This window comes from Zophobas morio, unplaced genomic scaffold (genome assembly GCF_036711695.1).
Source record: "Zophobas morio isolate AGI-343-1 ecotype UQ-CSIRO unplaced genomic scaffold, CSIRO_AGI_Zmor_V1 ptg000014l, whole genome shotgun sequence".
Classification (NCBI taxonomy): domain Eukaryota; kingdom Metazoa; phylum Arthropoda; class Insecta; order Coleoptera; family Tenebrionidae; genus Zophobas; species Zophobas morio.
The window spans coordinates 27191153-27208399 of NW_026972119.1; the positions used below are offsets into that span (position 1 = coordinate 27191153).

A 17247-nucleotide genomic window follows, 5' to 3' on the forward strand; every position below is an offset into this window, starting at 1 on the left:
ACGGACAGACGGACGGACAGACGGACGGACAGACGGACGGACAGACGGACAGACGGACAGACAGACGGAAATGGGAGACCTATTTCTTCGTCTTCTAGGGGTCATGAAAGATCGAGAAAACGTAAAAGTAGAGAGTCGACCGACGGACTCGATTACAATACTTCCTTTGCTTACGCTCGGGAAGTAAAAATTGAAAAATCGAAATATATATTGAAAAACTGAAGAAAAATGAAAGAATTAAAAAATAGAAAAACCCCAAGAAATGGCAAAATCAAAAAAAAAATTAATCGACAAATAGAGATATCGAAAAATTAAAAATTTAGAGCATCAAAAATTGAAAATTTGATAAATCGAAAAACTGAAACATCGAAAAATGAAAAAATTGAGAAATCGAAAATTTGAAGAATCGAGAAATTGAGGAATCGAAAAATGGCAGCAGTGAAATATCAAAAAAGTGAGTAATCGTAAGATTGAAAATCAAGAAATTGAAAAATTGAAGAAAAATTGCAGAACTGAAAAATAGATAAATCTGAAAAATGAAACATGGAAAAATTAAGAAATCCAAAAATCGAAAAATCGAGAAATCGAAAAGTCGATAGATAAATTGAAGTTGAAAAATCGAAAAATTATAATTTAAAAACCCGAAAATCGAAAAATTTAAGAATTGAAAAACTGAAAAAGCGAAACATTGAAAATCGAAAAACGGAGAAATAGGAAATTCAAAACGAGAAATAGAGAAAAAAATTGAAAATTTAGAACCGCCAAAAATTGAAAAATTGATAAATTGAGAAATTGAAACAACGGAAAATTGAGAAATCGAAAAACTGAAACATCGGAAAGTTGAGAAATCCAGAAATGAAGAAATTGAGAAATCCAAAATTTGAAGAATAGAGAAATTGAAAAATTAAAAAAAAAATAAAGAATTGAAAAACAGAAAAATCTCAAAAATAAAAGATGGAAAAATAAAAAAATCGAAATATTGAAAAATCGAGAAATCATAAAGTCGATAGAGAGAAGTTGAAAAATCGAAAAATTAAAATTCAAAAACCCGAAAATCGAAAAATGGGAAACTCAAAAAATCAATTAATCGAGAAATAGAGAAAAAAAAAATTGAAAATTTAGAAACGTCAAAAATTGAAAAATTGATAATTGAAAAATTTAAAAATCGAAAAATTAATGGAAAATTGAAAAATCGAAAAATCGAGAAATCGAAGTTGAAAAATCGAAAAATTCAAAATTCAAAAACCCGAAAATCGAAAAATTGAAGAATTGAAAAACTGAAAAATTCGCATTGAAATTCGAAAAACCGAGTAATGGGAAAATCAAACAATTAATTAATCGATAAATACAGAAATCGAAAAATTGAAAATTTAAAAACATCAAAAATTGAAAACTTGATAAATTAAAAAAATGAAACATCAGAAAATTGAAAAATCCAGAAACGAAGAAATTGAAAAATTCAAAATTTGAAGAATTGAGAAATTAAAAATCGAAAAATCGAATAATTGAGTACATAATTAAAAAATTGAAAATTGATAATAATTTGTAAAATTAAAAAATCGAAATATTGAAAAATTTAACAAAAAATAAGGAATTGAAAAACATAAAAAACTCAAAACTGAAACATGGAACAATTAAAAATTCGAAAAATTGAAGAATCGAGAAATCAAAAAGTGGATAAATTGAAGTTGATATGTCGAAACCGAGAAATGGGAAATTCAAAAAATCAATTAATCGAGATACAGAGAAATCAAAAAATTGAAAAATAGAATAGTCGAAAAATCAAAGTTGAAAAAAAGAAACGGAAAAATCGAAAAATTCAAAATTCAAAAACCCGCAAATCGAAAAATTGAAGAATAAAAAACTGAAAAATCGAAACATTGAAAGTCGAGAAACCAAGAAATTTGAAAATCAAAAAATTAATTAATCGGAAAATTGAAAAGTTAGAAACGTCAAAATTTGAAAAATTGAGAAATCGAAAATTGACGAAATTGAGGAATCGAAAATTTGAAGAATCCAGAAATTGAAGAATGGAAAAATGCCAGCACTGAAATATCGAAAAACGAAAAATTGAGAAATTTATAAATTGAAAAATCGAAATATTGAAAAATTGAAGAAAATTTAAAGAATTGAAAAAACCAAAAATCGAGAAATCGAAAAGTCGTTAAATCGAAGTTGAAAAATCAAAAAATTAACATCCAAAAACCCGAAAATAGAAAAATTGAAGAATTGGAAAACTGAATAATCGAAACATTGAAAGTAGAGAAATGGAGAAATGGTAACTCAAAAAATCAATTAATCGAGAAATAGACAAATCGAAAAATTGAAAATTTGGTAACATCAAAAATTGAAAAATTGATAAATTGAAAAACTGAAACAACGGAAAATTGACAAATAGAAAAATGAAGAAATTGGAAAATCGAAAATTTAAAGAATCAAAAAATTGAAGAATCGAAAAATCGAAAAATGCTCTCACTGAAATATCGAAAAATTGAAAATCTAGAAGTTGACAAATTATAAAATCGAAAAATTGAAAAAAACATAAGATGACATCATCAGTTTTTGGGGGAAAAGGACATGAAACAATAAATTTTGATTAACGATTTACCATGTAATACTTTCGATAACCTTAAATCGTTTGAAGATTTCAAACCATTAGATTTTGAAATTTTAAAGTTAAATTGTAAAATGTTGTTATGCAATTTTAATTTTTGTTTCCAAAATTCTGGATGCCTAAGGTAAACAGTCAACACAGATTCACAAACCACAAAAGAGAAGTACGTTAGTACTGTAGTTTCTGGGATTATCTGCTAAAAAAATCTGGATGGGTGGCAGACAGAGAGATAGCCGGAAACGGGAGACATGAAACGTCGAGAAAACATGAAAGTAACCAATGGACTCGATTATAGTACTTCCTTAGTTTACGCTCGAAAAATAAAAACCAATTTTTTTTCATACAAAATGTTACTGACAGATAAAAGAGAAAATTTTACAAGAAATTTTCAGCATATAAATCCTCTCCACGGAAGGGCCTTGGGTAATGTTCCCAAACAGTTGGAACACCTGTATAATTCGCAATGTTCTAATGACTACACAGTTACACGGACCCTTCAGTATCCTTCCGTTATCTGCCCGTTTTCAATATCCCCCAGAATCAACAGTCTTTGAATTTTTGACGTCAAATTAAAACCCGCAACCAATCTTAAACAAACTTTCCTCTTGTAAGTGCAGCGACGTACAAAAAGTAAAGAATAATAAAACGTAATAATTCACCCATCGCTGCACGTCAAAGAAAACTCGTTTTCAATTAGTTTAAAAAATACGCTAAACAAAATCGTCATCTCAAGAATAACAGTATTCTTTTGAGTGCGATAAATCCTCCTTTAATTAGAGAAATCAGCGGGGAATTTCAAAGAGTCGCAGTCAACGTTAAAATAAACCGAATTACGCTTTTTCCAACCGAAAATCAAGCTCAAACATAGCTTAGCAATGTAGAAAATTGTCGGCACATAAATCCTCACCGACACAGCAAATTGTAAAATATGAGCTAAATAAGCGTTTAGCTGATAGCCGTAATACATCAGCGAAGAGATAGTCGCAATTAGAAACATAAAGGGGTGCCACCCTCAGGCCAGGACCCGAATTACACGTAAATAATGCCCGGTTCACACGTGTCGTGTGTGGGAATCCTCGGGAGCGTGACGTCACCGTGGACATCTGCGACCAAAAGAAAAATAATAGAAAGGAAACCCTACTCCTTTACCACCTCCCCATTCACGACAGCACAAAGACCTTTCTGATTATTTAATTAAAGCGAGTTTTTTTTTAATTCGAGACCACATGCCGGGCGTACAAAATGAAATAACGAAAGCATAATGGAACGGTTTTTCGGTGTTGTGGGAGTGAGGTGTCTTGGACCTCTTTCTTTGACTTTTTTCTTTTAAGTCCACCCTGGCACGATGGAGTGTATGAATTAATCAAGTATCAAACAAGCTTTTCTATATAATAACGCGAGTTCTTGCGCACAATGGGCCCGTCATAATGGAGACCGTAATAATACGAAACAAATCGGAAGGAAATATGACGAAAACGAAAGATAATGGGGCTTCTGAAAAGAAGTGGGACAATGCACCCGTGGCCTCGGGCGGGTGGGGTTCACGGGAACGAGTGTCCTCGAGTGATGTGTACAGCTGAAATCTGCGAACTTATTTGTACTGAACTAGCCTCGCCTCGAACGCACAATAATAACCTTCTAATGTTTATTGAAAGAAAACCACCTTGATTAAAAACGAATCGTGGTATTGTTTTATTGCACGAGTTGCATCTGCAGCCTCAGCTTCCCCTTAATCTTTATTAAAAACACTAGAAAAAGCATCCACAATTTGTTCCCCGGAGTTATTAACGTCGTTATAAAAATCAAGTTTCACCCAAGAACCACCACCGCCGCACTAACGTCGTGCTTTATTATCCTCAAGAAACGTAATATTTTGTCGGCAATAAAATTTTATCTCCAACCCCGCGCCGCGCAATTAAAACAAAAGAACGAGCTTTTGGCAAAATAATAATCTCCAATTAGCGAGGGCACAAAATACTGGACCTAATCCTATTTAAAAACAAACCGCAGCAAACTTTTATAATAATTTAAGCTTTGCATCCTTATTAGGGCAATTATAATACTCCACCTCGTTCCCGAGAGCGCTCATTATTATCGTGGGATTTCGACTGCCTGAAAGAAATAAACTGGCTATTCGGGGGTGGCGGCGGCGGCGGCGTTCGCCCGATATTAGCTTCGAATCCATTTACGTCAACCTCCAACTGATATTAGTTTGTTTAAGTTTGTAAATTCATAATGGGGAAACGCGATGACGAAAGGGGTGAAGTCGCTCGGTGACGTGAACGTGGAAGTCAGCCATTGTGTCTAAGATCCCTAATCGATTACTCTAATAACAAGTGTTTGAAGGAGCATGTTATTAAACAAGGGACATTTCGCTTCATCAGCTCGTTTATTAGTTATTATGGGGGTTACTGGGGGATAAGGCGACGCACTAAGTGGTTACGCAAGCAGTTGTTTTGAGAAACGATTACTTAGACCATGAATCTGAAATGCGGGGCTTCCGGAACGAGCCATTACAACTTTGGAACGGGGAAGATTGGCGGCGGGTTTACTGCGCTCAGAATTAATATACTTCGACGAGAAAAGGTATAAAATTGTATGCGGTAAGAATTTTTTAACTGAATTTTGTTCTATATGTACAAAACCATAACAAAAATTCTACATCAATATTTAGCACTAAGCAAATCTTTTTCAAAGACCACTTCGAACGTAACCCCATTTTGATTAAGCTGCTCAATAAGGGTAGTATTGGCGAAAGCGTACCCCGGAGAGTACACACCCCCAGCAGGGGGCATTTTTTCGGTTTCCGTGATGACAATAATACCAGAAAGCACTAACAACATACATGTTCCACCATAAGCCGGACTGATTACATTCACTTTTCCGCATATCGCTTTATTTGGAGGAACTGTATGCTTATGGTCAGCGTGAGCAACCCCCTCTTTCCAACCTTCACCACACAGGGTAACCGTAAAACGCGAATTCTCATTTTTTTCTTCGCTTGGGGCACCCTTGGTGAAGACCCCATTGCTGAATTTTTCAGGATGCTGAAAAATGTACTTCAAAACCGTTGTTTCAACACTGAACGCACTTACTTCTAGTAAGAGTTCCTGCCCCCGTTTGTATTGTGCTAAACTTTGAACAACAAAATTTAACATAGCTAATTTTGGTATAGTCCGGAAGGATTTTAGGATTAAGTAGACCTCGATTTGAACTGGACGTTTTTTGGCTCGTTCGTAGAAAAAGCGTTGAGATCTTTTGACGACGGAACGATCCGCACCTGGAAAAGGTACCGCCCAGCCTTGTGGGAGCTTAGATTTATGGGGACGTGTTCTGGAAACTGAGTTCTATCAAGAGCAAAGATTAAGGTATATACAATACATGACTTGTAGTTTGGGCTCAAAAACGGGCAACTTATTAGAGAACAACTTTTTTCGAACCGCCCCCAGGTCCTTGGCGTGTGCTAGCCCATGAATTGCACTCTCCCAAGTGCCATAGGTCATGAATGGACTTTTCACGGCTTTCGTTTCCCAGATTTCAATAAACGCGTTGATTGAGTTCAAAGTACCATTGAACTTTTGTTGCAAAAACACCACTCCTAGGTCGATAGGAATACTGTCGATGCCACAAGCACTGATAACATACACGCCTTTCTGTCTAGCTTTTTCACTATATTTCAGCTGCATTTCTTCCATGAAATGTGGTTCTCCACTGATATCTACATAGTGAGTTTCTTCGTCGATGCACACTTGCACCACTGGCTCACCATAAAATCTGTAAGGGCCGCAACAGTTTAAAACGATACGGGCCTGTTGTGCCATTTCGATTAGAGATGATTTGTTGTGAACGTCGGCAACGATGACCGGGATATTATTCAGTGAAGTACCTATTTTCAAGAGTTAAGATTTTTGAAAAAATATTGACGCCTTACCGATTTTTTGTTCGAACTGTTGTCGTAAAACTTGTAATTTTTGTTTGGAACGGCCGGCGATCCCCCAAGTGAGTGGAGGCGTTTTTGCCTGGGCCAATTTATGGAGTATAGGGATCACATGTTGGCCGGTACACCCATTGGCCCCAAATAACACCAGGTCTATGATACGTGCCATTTTTAAACTGCTATGCTCTGTCGATATAATACGCTAATAAACAACAAATAAAGGTGAATATAGGTCGTCGCTTTTTTTATTTTATGCACTTAATAAATAAGTAATTAAGCTTCTGACGCAGGACCGTGACTTTGAGTGTCCACCCCGTGGTAAAGTTCATTAAAAAAAGGCGGTAAATAAGGCGTCAAAGGTCGATCGTGTGGTTTAATTAAATACGTATGGTATGTGTGTCTTCGTTCGACACACTGTATATATGTTACAGCTAATATCCGAAATCCGTTATTATGCATAATAACTAGACATTTTAGGAATTATGCGTAATAACTAAACTTATCAGTTATTATGCATAATAACTGGAAACATTAGGAATTATGCGTAATAACTGAAATTTTCAGTTATTATGCATAATAACGGAAACGTTTAGGTAATATTGATAATAACTAATAAAGGAACAGGAATTATGCATAATATTTTCCAAAAAGCTACCCACCCTGCCTCGCTTTCCCCTACATATCACATGTACAGTTGATTTAAAAAAAAAGGGACAAATTACAGTTATATAAACGTCATATTCCCATTGCTTTTCATTGATTTATGAGAACCTGAATTGCTCATCTTGTCCCGTTTTCTTGAAATCAGCTGGACATATTATAGACCAGTGCCGAAGCATTTGAAAATGGTAATAAGTGAAAAAAAATTAGAACAGGATGATACCCATTGGAAAAGGAAGAAAATATAACAAAAATAAAGGAAAACATTATTTACGGGCGATCTGAGATCCGAAAGGGGAAGAGGGTGAGCTTTTAAGGGTAGAAAACGGTTTATCACGATTTCCGACAAAACTAAGTCCTGTCGTAAAAAGTTAAATGGCAAAGTTGTAGGTAATGAAAAGATTTACAACTTTTGTATTTACACTTTCCTTACATAACCTCAAAATTTATGCGAAAAATGCAAATAACCGAGTTTTTGGTTTTTATTTTTATCTCCCACAAAAAAATTTTTTTTAACGAAATTTGGTGAAAACTTACCTATTTATGTCCCAAACTCACTGTAATTTTTTTTATTCAAAATATTTATTTTTTCCCTTATTTTGATTTAATATCGAAAAACCACCCTAATTTTCAATCGAAAATTCTCACGTCAAAATATTTGCTTTTTTTTTAAATCGGTGTGCTTTTTGTTCGCTGAAATCTCTACTTTCTGAAGGTGTAAAAAAATTATACATTACTACGGCAAATTTTCACAGGAAATGCAAAAAAACGAAAAAACTCGAATTCAAAAATTTGTGTTTTAATTATTATGTAAAATTTGGAGCTATTTATTAAAATGTACACGTTAATTACTCGAAAAATGTAATATTCCATGTTACATTGATAAATAAAAAAATTGCAAATCGAAATATACTAGGAGTACTATAATTAACAACCAAATAAGTTAATACACTTAATACTTTATAAGACATCTATAATATTTTGTTAAAGTTGTAGGATAATTTTTAAATTATATCCATAGGTGCCTATTTTTTGCTATTTTAAGATAACTTACATACCTGAATGGCCTACGGAAAATTTTAGCCCATCAGAAGAATGAACACATCGTCTATAAAAATACACGTGCAGGCTGAGTTACTTGAAGAGAATCGTGACGAATTGACTTATTTAAAAAAAACTTTTGGAATCTACAGTCACAAGGATTTTCCTGTAAACAAGCAGAAGAAGATGCTGATGCTGACATAATTAAAATCTCGATAGAAACTGCCAGAGATACTAATAAAATTGTCATAGTTGTGGGTCAAGATATTTTGGTCCTTTTGAATCAATTGAATTCAAATAATTATGACATTTATTTTCTCAAACCAAGTTCTAGAAATGTAAAAGATCTATTTTTCACGTCCAATAGTTTCAAATATGAATCTTTCAAAAATATCGTTGCATTTCTGTATTGTTTTTCTAGTTGGGATGCAACGTCTGGGTTTGCCGGAAAAGGAAAGAAAAACATCGTAAATTCATTGTCTTCTAATATATAAAATTCTCGTGTCACAGTGTGTGTAACCAAACTCTTCCGAAACGGTTTGACTGATTTTTATGAAATTTTCTGTCTATATTCGGTAGGTCTGAGAATAGGTCGCAAACTATTTTTATAACCCTAGGTGATAAGGGTGGCCCACCCAAAATTTTTTTTTGTTATTTTTCGGACAAAATTTGTTATTTTTATTTTTTTAAGCTTTGGCTTCAAAAAGTACATATAACCCTAAATTTTCACCCTTCAACCACCAACCCCCATTTTGTAGTAACGATATTAGATATTATTCAAATTTCTAAGATTGCCTGTATGGTGTAAACTGTTTTTGGCAATAAACTAAACTAAATTTTTTCTTTCATCCACAGATACGCAATAGGGTTCAAGATGGCTGTTGAATATAATCATTCTCGTACGATAAATTCTTATGTATAATTTATACTTTAATTTAATTATAATTTATTTATTTATTTTGATTTAATTTTTTATTTAACTACTAAATTATTCACTAGAAATAATTTATATGTCAAAACAACATTTGCTGGGTCTGCTAGTTAGACGATAAAATTTTGTCAAATTTGGCCAATATTTGTTATAAAAAACATGCAAACGAAGAATATATCGCAAAAAATTTATTACAATTAATCAAATATATTTATAAATGTAAAAATGACAATATAACACTGAATCAATTAAGATTTCTGAAATCAATTGGCAAGAATTAAATCATCATTCATATTGACAAATCTCCCACCAACAGAAGGCGTTTGTTTCATGGATTTTAAATTTTTGAGTTTATCAGTGTAACATGGAATCTTACTTTTTTTGAGTAATTATAGTATAAATTTTAATAAATAACTCAAAATTTTACATGATTAAAAAAAATTCGAATTCGAGTTTTTCGTTTTTTGGATTTCCTGTGAAAATTTGCCATAGTAATGTATACTTTTTTTTAGACCATCAGAAAGTAGAGATTTCAACGAACAAAAAGCACGCCGATTTTTTAAAAGAGCAAACATTTTGACGTGAGAATTTTCGATTGAAAATTAGGGTGGTTTTTCGATATTAAATCAAAATAAGGGGGAAAAATAAATATTTTGAATCAAAAAAATTACAGTGAGTTTGGGACATAACTAGGTAAGTTTTCACCAAATTTCGTGAAAAAAAACACTTTTCTGTGAGAGATAAAAATAAAAAATCAAAAACTCGGTTATTTGCATTTCTCGCATAAATTTTGAGGTTATGTAAAAAAAGTCTAAATACAAAAGTTGTAGATCCTTTTATTACCTAGAACTTTGCTATTTAACTTTTTTCGATAGGACTTGTAGTTTTGCCGGAAATCGTGAAAAACCGTTTTCTACCCTTAAAAGCTCACCCTCTTCCACTTCCCGACCGCAGATCGCCCGTAAATTATTTTTCCTTTTATTTTTGTTATATTTTCTTCCTTTTCCAATGGGTATCATCCTGTTCTAATTTTTTTTTGTTCTCAAAATATCGGCCCTGGCCTATTAGTCAATATGCTTAATGACTAATGTTTCAGGTATTATGCATAATTCCTGTTCCTCTCTTAGTTATTATCAATATTACCTAAACGTTTTCGTTATTGTGCATAATAACTGAAAAATTCAGTTATTACGCATAATTCCTAATATTTCCAGTTATTATGCATAATAACTGACAAGTTTAGTTATTACGCATAATTCCTAAAATATCTAGTTATTATACATAATAACGTATTTCGGATATTAGCTGTAACATATACACATGTAAAGAATGCCGGCACTTCTTAGCATTTTATGCCTTTTTACAACACCTTGCCAAAACTAAAAGAATTTCACGCCTACCAAAATTTGACTAACCACCCCCCACTAACAATTTGGTGACGTCATCTCAAAAGTCTCAACATTAAAATAATGTAATGTTATACAATAATATATACATTACTTATAGTTGTGGTGTATGAATCCGCCTAGGCATCAAAATTTTGGCAAAAGCGGGCCCTTTCTTTTTTTCTCTTACACTGTAAGCAGTCATAAGATTTCCCAAAAACAAATTTTATAATTTTTCAAAGAAAAGAAAAGAAAAGTGACAGTTAAATTTCTTGACAGTTAACTACAACTTTTTGAAACTTTAACACTGAAGAAACGGCATTTGTTCAGGGGCGAGGGAAGCTCTGTCGACATATCTTTTGACCAGTTTTTTTGTAGGTGGTGTCAAATATAATTATTACGATTTTCATCTTTGAATAACTTGTTTTTGTGTTATCATAATTTTTGGAAATTTCAAACATTTTTCAACCTTAACGAAAAAAAATATTGACCACTAAAGCTACATTTACAGAAATTGACATCGGAGAGATTTCAGCTTCAGCAGTGATTCATTTACTACCAAAGAAAAATGAATTCAGTTTTCGTTCGTCGTCATTCCTCTTTATCATCATTATATTCTGCTTTCAAAATTTTACATGAAAGCAAAAACCAGCGCTCTATTTAGTTTTTAAGTACAATTCACCTAGAGATGTTACCTTTCTGATGTACGTACCGTTGCCGGCTGGTTTAAAAGCCCATCTCTCTCCCGCGTTATAAAAAGCAATTTCCCCGTTAATCAGCTTTCGCTCCGCCGAAAAGTCAGCTCGGACTCTTCATTCGAGAGGCGTTCCGCAGCCGAGGGCCAGCTTCCCATTGTTCGCCGCTAAATTGAACCGATGATTCCATAATTTGTATTGTATGCAAATGAAGATGGTATCCTGGGCGTCCGCTCCGCCCGCCCATTGATATCGCACTCGTGCGCTCTTTGAGAGAGCTTTTAATCTGCATGAGTGATGTTGGTCGGTTTCGGAGCTTCGACAGCCCGATCCGGATCTACTCGTATTTTAGATTTCGCATCGTCCTGCGGTAACATTCGTTATAATTAGGGAATCGACGCCCCCGTCCCTCGGAAACCCCGTAAATGCCCGACACAGAATTGCTTTCAAATTATCCGAGTGAGTTCGCAAATTAGAAACTCGTTTGTACTTAGGTCTTAGATAGCCAATCCGTATAGATTAAACGGGCCTTTTCAACAAGTTTCCCTCGACCTTTCCGGAAATCCACAATTCAGGGAGCGGGTCTGGACGCGGACGGGTTTTTCTCGCGTCGAGAGCAATTTACCAGACGGAAGATGCATGCTCTGCGTATTAGGTAATTGCTTCCGCTAATTACGGCGACGAAATCCTATTGTAAATTAGAGACAAGTCCTCCATCAGCGGTGAAAGCCCTTTTGTGTAGGTCGAGATTCCGAGTCCGAAAGGGTCACTCGATGACCTCATCAGATCGAATAAATATTGCATAAAACTAAACCGATTTACGGGGATGCTTTTAGCACCGATCATTATTGATGAGGCGCTGCTGGATTAGGCCGGAGTTTTCCGGGATGTTTGCCGGACTCCGGCGGGAAAAGTCCCGAAAGTTACAACTGCGGTAATCAATGGAGCACGTGGTGCGGCTGTTATGCTGAAGAACAACAAAAATGTAATAAGCACAAACCATAATTGACGTAGCTGTCGTTATAATGAACTTTGTTAAAAAAAAAAAAATGGAGAAAAAAAACGGACGTGGACCGGAGCACTGAAGCGTTACGTTTATCGGTAATTAAAAATTTCAACAATTTATTTCCCAGTTATACTACGATTATGTACAAAATAATTCCGACTCCACTGGGATGGATTTGACTAGATTCATTCTCTCATTTCCTGGACTCGACTCGAAGGTAGCCTCTACTCAAAATATATACATTCCTCTGGATGGTTCGCGAACGCCGCTTCGAGGTTTTTCTGTAGCTCACAATCGAGACTTCCGGCAACCCGCTCCAAGCTTGTCTTTATGCGAACACCGCCCGGCCGCCGTCACCGATGATGAGTCACCCATCATTGCCGCACATGCTAGAAAACCCATAGGCTTCGTGTCGGGGCGGCGTATGGGTTTATTTCGTAAGAGTATGTTAGGATTTTGCATTTTTTTTTTCATAGATATATCAGGGAAAATAACAACAAATCCCGCTTCTTTGAAAAATAATAAATATTTTTTTCGATTTTTGTTTCCTGATAACCTCTATAAAGTAAAAATTAGCAACGTAAATAACACTCCCGCAGCTTGTTTGGCTTTCAATTGTCAATTTTTCATTTTTTTGTTTCTTCAGTTTGTCGATTTGCAATTTTTCGAGTTTAAGTTTTTCATTGTTTCAGTTTTCTAACTTTTGAATTTTTTTATTTTTAGATTTTGCAATTTTTCGATTTGCAGTTCCACGAGTTTTTAATTTTCAGATTCTTATTTTTTCATTTCTTAAATTATTAATTTACCTACAGTTTTTGTAGTTTTCATCTTAAATATGTATCAATATATATAGTTCTATTTAAAAAAGAATGACTTTCAATTCTACGATTTTAGAATTTTTCCATTTTTCAATTACATATTGCACTCGAAAACTTTTTCATTTATTCGATTTTACAATTTTTGGGTTTTCCAATTATTCGATCCATTAATTTTTTTCGATTTTTACTTCTTCAATATTTCAATTTTTCGTTTCTTCAGTTCTTCGGTTTGTAAATCTTCATTTTTTTAGTTTTTCAATATTACAATTTTCTCTGATTTTTTACTTTTTAGATTTTCAACTTTTCGGTTTTTATAGCTTTCAATTTTTCAGTTTTTCCATTGTTCAATTTTTGATTTGCGATTTTTCTAGTTTTCATGTTCAGTATGTAATCATTGTAATTTATAAAATTTTTTACTTTATCAATTTTATGATTTTATAATTTTTCCATTTTTCTATTGTCACACTTTAAAACTTTTTCATTTTTTCGATTTTTAATTTTTCAATTTCTCGATCTTTCAATGATGCAGTTTTTGTTCTTTACATTTTTGACGATTCTGAAATTTTTCGATTTCACAATTTTTGGGTTTTCCAAATTTTCGATTTGATTCGTTTTTTCTTCTTTTCAATTTTTTGATCCACTCATTTTTTTCGATTTTGGGTTCTTCAATGTTACAATTTTTCGTTTCTTCACTTCTTCCATTTTCAATTCGTCATTTTTTCAGTTTTTCATTGTTTCAATTTTTTATGATTTTTTACTTTTTAGATTTTTAACTTTTCGATTTTTCAACTTTTCCGATTTTAAAGTTTTCAATTTTTCAGTTTTTCGATTGTTCAGTTTTTCGTTTCTTCAATTTATGATTTTAGAATTTCCACATTTTTCCATTATTCCACTTTAAAGCTTTTTAATTTTATCGATTTTTAATTTTTCAATTTTTCTCTGTACTTAATTCTCCAGTTTCTCGATCTTTCAATGTTACGGATTTCCAACTTTATAGTTTTGACGATTCTATAATTTTGCGGTTTTACAATTTTTCGGTTTTCCAATTGTTCGAATTGATTCGTTGTTACTTCCCGAGCGTAAGCAAAGGAAGTATTGTAATCGAGTCCGTCGGCCGACTCTCTACTTTTACGTTTTCTCGATCTTTCATGACCCCTAGAAGACGAAGAAATAGGTCTCCCATTTCTGTCTATCTGTCCGTCTGTCCGTCTGTCTGCCGTACCAAATGACGACTGACGAATCACTAATCACTAATCACCAATCACGAATCACTAATCACTAATCACTGATCACGAATTTCTAATCACGAATCACTAATCACGAATCACTAATCACGAATTACTAATCACGAATCACTAATTACGAATCACTAATCACTGATCACTAATCACGAATCACTAATCACGAGTCACTAATAAAATAACGAATCACTGATCACTAATCACGAATCACTGATCATTGATCACTAATCACTAATCCCTGATCATTAATTACTAATCACGAATCACGAATCACTAATCACGAATCACTAATCACGAATCACTAATCACGAATCACGATCAGCGATCAGCGATCAGTGATTAGTGATTTTATTTGTTTGGTGGTTTGCAATCTTTGGGTTTTCAAAATGTATTTCCTCATCCCCCCTAAAAAATTGATGACGTCACCACAAAATTTTGCTAAATAAATCCTATCTAAAATGTACAAAATATGATGAGTCTTTTCTTGTGATTTATCATTCCATTCATAGTTTTTGGATTTGCATATACAGGTGACCCAAAAAAATTAATGAATGGGTAAATGTATTTTATTGATTTAATCAGGAACTCCAGAACCGAATGTTTTGAAATCTTGCAAATGTTTTAAGGTTATAAAGAGCATAATACATTTTTAGTCAAAATATATTTGGTTATCTTCTACAAAAAACTGATGACGTCAGCTCAAAAGTTTGCCGAATAAATCCTATCTAGAATATACAAAATATGATGAGTCTGTACTTGTAATTTATCATTCCATTCATATTTTTTGAATTTGCATATACCGGGTGACTCAAAAAAAATAATGAAATCTACTGCGAAAAAAAAACATAATAGACATGCAGTCGTCACGTTTCCGACAGCGAGGGAAGTACTGTCTAAACTCTTTAGACCAATTTTTTCTTCTTTCCAATTTTTCGATCCATTGTTTTTTTTGTTTGTTCAGTTTTTCGATTTTTCAATTTGGTTTCGATTTTTAGTTTCTAGATTTTTAATTTCTCGCAACTTTTTGCATAAGAAAAATGAAAAACTGCAAAATTGTGAAATTGAAAAATCAAAAATGAAAAAACGAAAACGTATTAAACGAAAATTACGAATAATCTAAAAAGTGAAGAAGTTGAAAAATTGACGAAACCAAAAATTGTCCAACTTGCGAAGAAAAATTCCATGGTTTTCAGTCATGTGGTAAATTTATTTATTTCTCTTTTTTGTGGATAATAATACCTTTTTTAAGAGTGTGTTCAAATTTTAATTTGTCTTTATTGTTTGAATGAATAAAAATTGAGAAACTAAAAAATCGCCAAACAGCAGAATAAAAAAAAAATGAAAATCTAAATATTGATAATAAATTAAAGAAATCGAGAAATTCAAAAATCAGAGATTGAAATTTTGAAAAATTGAATACACGAAAAATTATAAAATCGAAAAAAAACATTGAAATAGTAAAAGAAAGAAAAAAGTAAAAACTGTGATATATAGTCGAGAAAATGAAAATTAAAAAATCCGGAAAATGAAAAATAAAAAACTTGAAAAATCGGGGAAAGGAGAAATTGAAAAATCGAAAAATTAAAAATTGAGAAACTAAATAACAAGTTGTAATACCGAAAAATTGTAAAATTGAAAACTGAAAATCGAAAAAATTGAAGAAACGAAAAATTGTGATGTTTAAAAATTGTAAAATCGAACAAAAAAGCAATAAATGAAAAATTTTGATATCAAAAAATAGTTTTTTCGAAAAATTTTTTGATATTTTTTATTTTAAAAAATTTCCGGGCATCCGCTGTTGACTTTGGGTAAGCAGTCTTTACCTGATGGTTGTGAACTATAATCGCCGTCGTAGAACCTATTCTATATTATTTTTCCAAAAAATCAAGTCAAGATTAACATGTAATAATTAATAATCTATCAACTGAATGTGTCAAAATAAAGACATGAAGTAGCACGTCTTGTCTTTGCGGTACACCAAATCCCGGAAAAACACTTCCTTACACAAATCTTTTCATATTATATAATTTCTCTAAAACCGCTCTCATTGCGATTTTAACCTAAACAGTAAAAACAACAACATGATTAATCTCAAAGTGTTGTTCTATGTAACAATTTTCGCCATTTTCTGCTCTTGTTTGAAATGTGTTGATTGTGCGCCAGCCGTTCGAAGTGACGCAATTATAACAAAGTGGCCAGAAAACGAAAACTCTCCAGACGAAGACCCCGGATGGATGGTAAATTTTAAAATTATTGTTTAAGTGCGCTGACCCTTTTTTGTAGCGAAGACAACTGATGCGATTCGGGGAAGTCGCCAGCCAAGTCGGCAACTCGATGGGGGCCCACGCCGCTAAAATAAGCTCAGCTATCGATAAAGTCTGCGAGATTGTCAAGACAATCATTCCTCTCGTAGCAGCGGTGTGCCACGTCGGAGAATTTAAATTTTGTACCGCCACAACCCAGGCTGGAAAATAAAATGTATGAAAAACAACCACAAAGGGTTTGAAATAAAATATTTCTTTATTAAGTACACCTTTTGAATATTTACAAGCCCTGCGCCTGATGCAAAAAGGGAACCAAAACATCCCGTCTCCCCCAAATTATCCTCGACGACGCTGGCAACAAGAAATCGATGCAATGATATAAAACAGCACAATTGAATCGTTATTACGACGCCGGTATTGCCGGCACTAAACTTTACGTCTTATTTTTATAATGGAAGATAAAAATCGCTATTTTGTTCTGTTTAACATCGTCGCTAAAAGTTATTGTAGCGTTTTATTTTTACTCCCGTACCTTCAACAATACATTAAAATGAGGCACCTCATTTCTTTACTCACGCAAATGCGATTTCTTCACCGAGGGAGATTTATTATTCGACGAGTGACCTACCGGAGCGCCGGAGGCTGTCTTTTGATG

The 17247-nt window shown here is 33.3% G+C and overlaps 2 protein-coding genes across 2 annotated transcripts; one reads left to right on the top strand and one right to left on the bottom strand.

Moving 5' to 3' along the window:
• Positions 1 to 5277: 5277 nt before the first annotated feature.
• On the bottom strand, positions 5278 to 6720 carry LOC135128915 (saccharopine dehydrogenase-like oxidoreductase). Its single transcript, XM_064055994.1, has 4 exons — positions 6546 to 6720; positions 5996 to 6500; positions 5710 to 5947; positions 5278 to 5661 (listed from the first exon to the last, which is right to left on the bottom strand). The coding sequence occupies exons 1-4, from the start codon at positions 6718 to 6720 to the stop codon at positions 5278 to 5280; spliced, it is 1302 nt and encodes a 433-aa protein (XP_063912064.1).
• Positions 6721 to 16359: 9639 nt separating this feature from the next.
• On the top strand, positions 16360 to 16858 carry LOC135129078 (uncharacterized). The gene is made up of 2 exons (XM_064056160.1): positions 16360 to 16565; positions 16612 to 16858. Exons 1-2 carry the CDS (start codon positions 16410 to 16412, stop codon positions 16801 to 16803), a joined length of 348 nt encoding a protein of 115 aa, XP_063912230.1. The 5' UTR covers positions 16360 to 16409; the 3' UTR covers positions 16804 to 16858.
• Positions 16859 to 17247: the final 389 nt, after the last annotated feature.

Coding starts and splice junctions, on each gene's coding strand:
- LOC135128915 (XM_064055994.1), bottom strand. CDS start 6,720: ATGGCACGTATCATAGACCTGGTGTTATTTGGGGCCAATGGGTGTACC. Junction 6,501..6,545: donor ACAGTTCGAACAAAAAATCG/GTAAGGCGTCAA, acceptor TCTTGAAAATAG/GTACTTCACTGAATAATATC. Junction 5,948..5,995: donor GAGCCCAAACTACAAGTCAT/GTATTGTATATA, acceptor CTCAGTTTCCAG/AACACGTCCCCATAAATCTA.
- LOC135129078 (XM_064056160.1), top strand. CDS start 16,410: ATGATTAATCTCAAAGTGTTGTTCTATGTAACAATTTTCGCCATTTTC. Junction 16,566..16,611: donor ACGAAGACCCCGGATGGATG/GTAAATTTTAAA, acceptor CCTTTTTTGTAG/CGAAGACAACTGATGCGATT.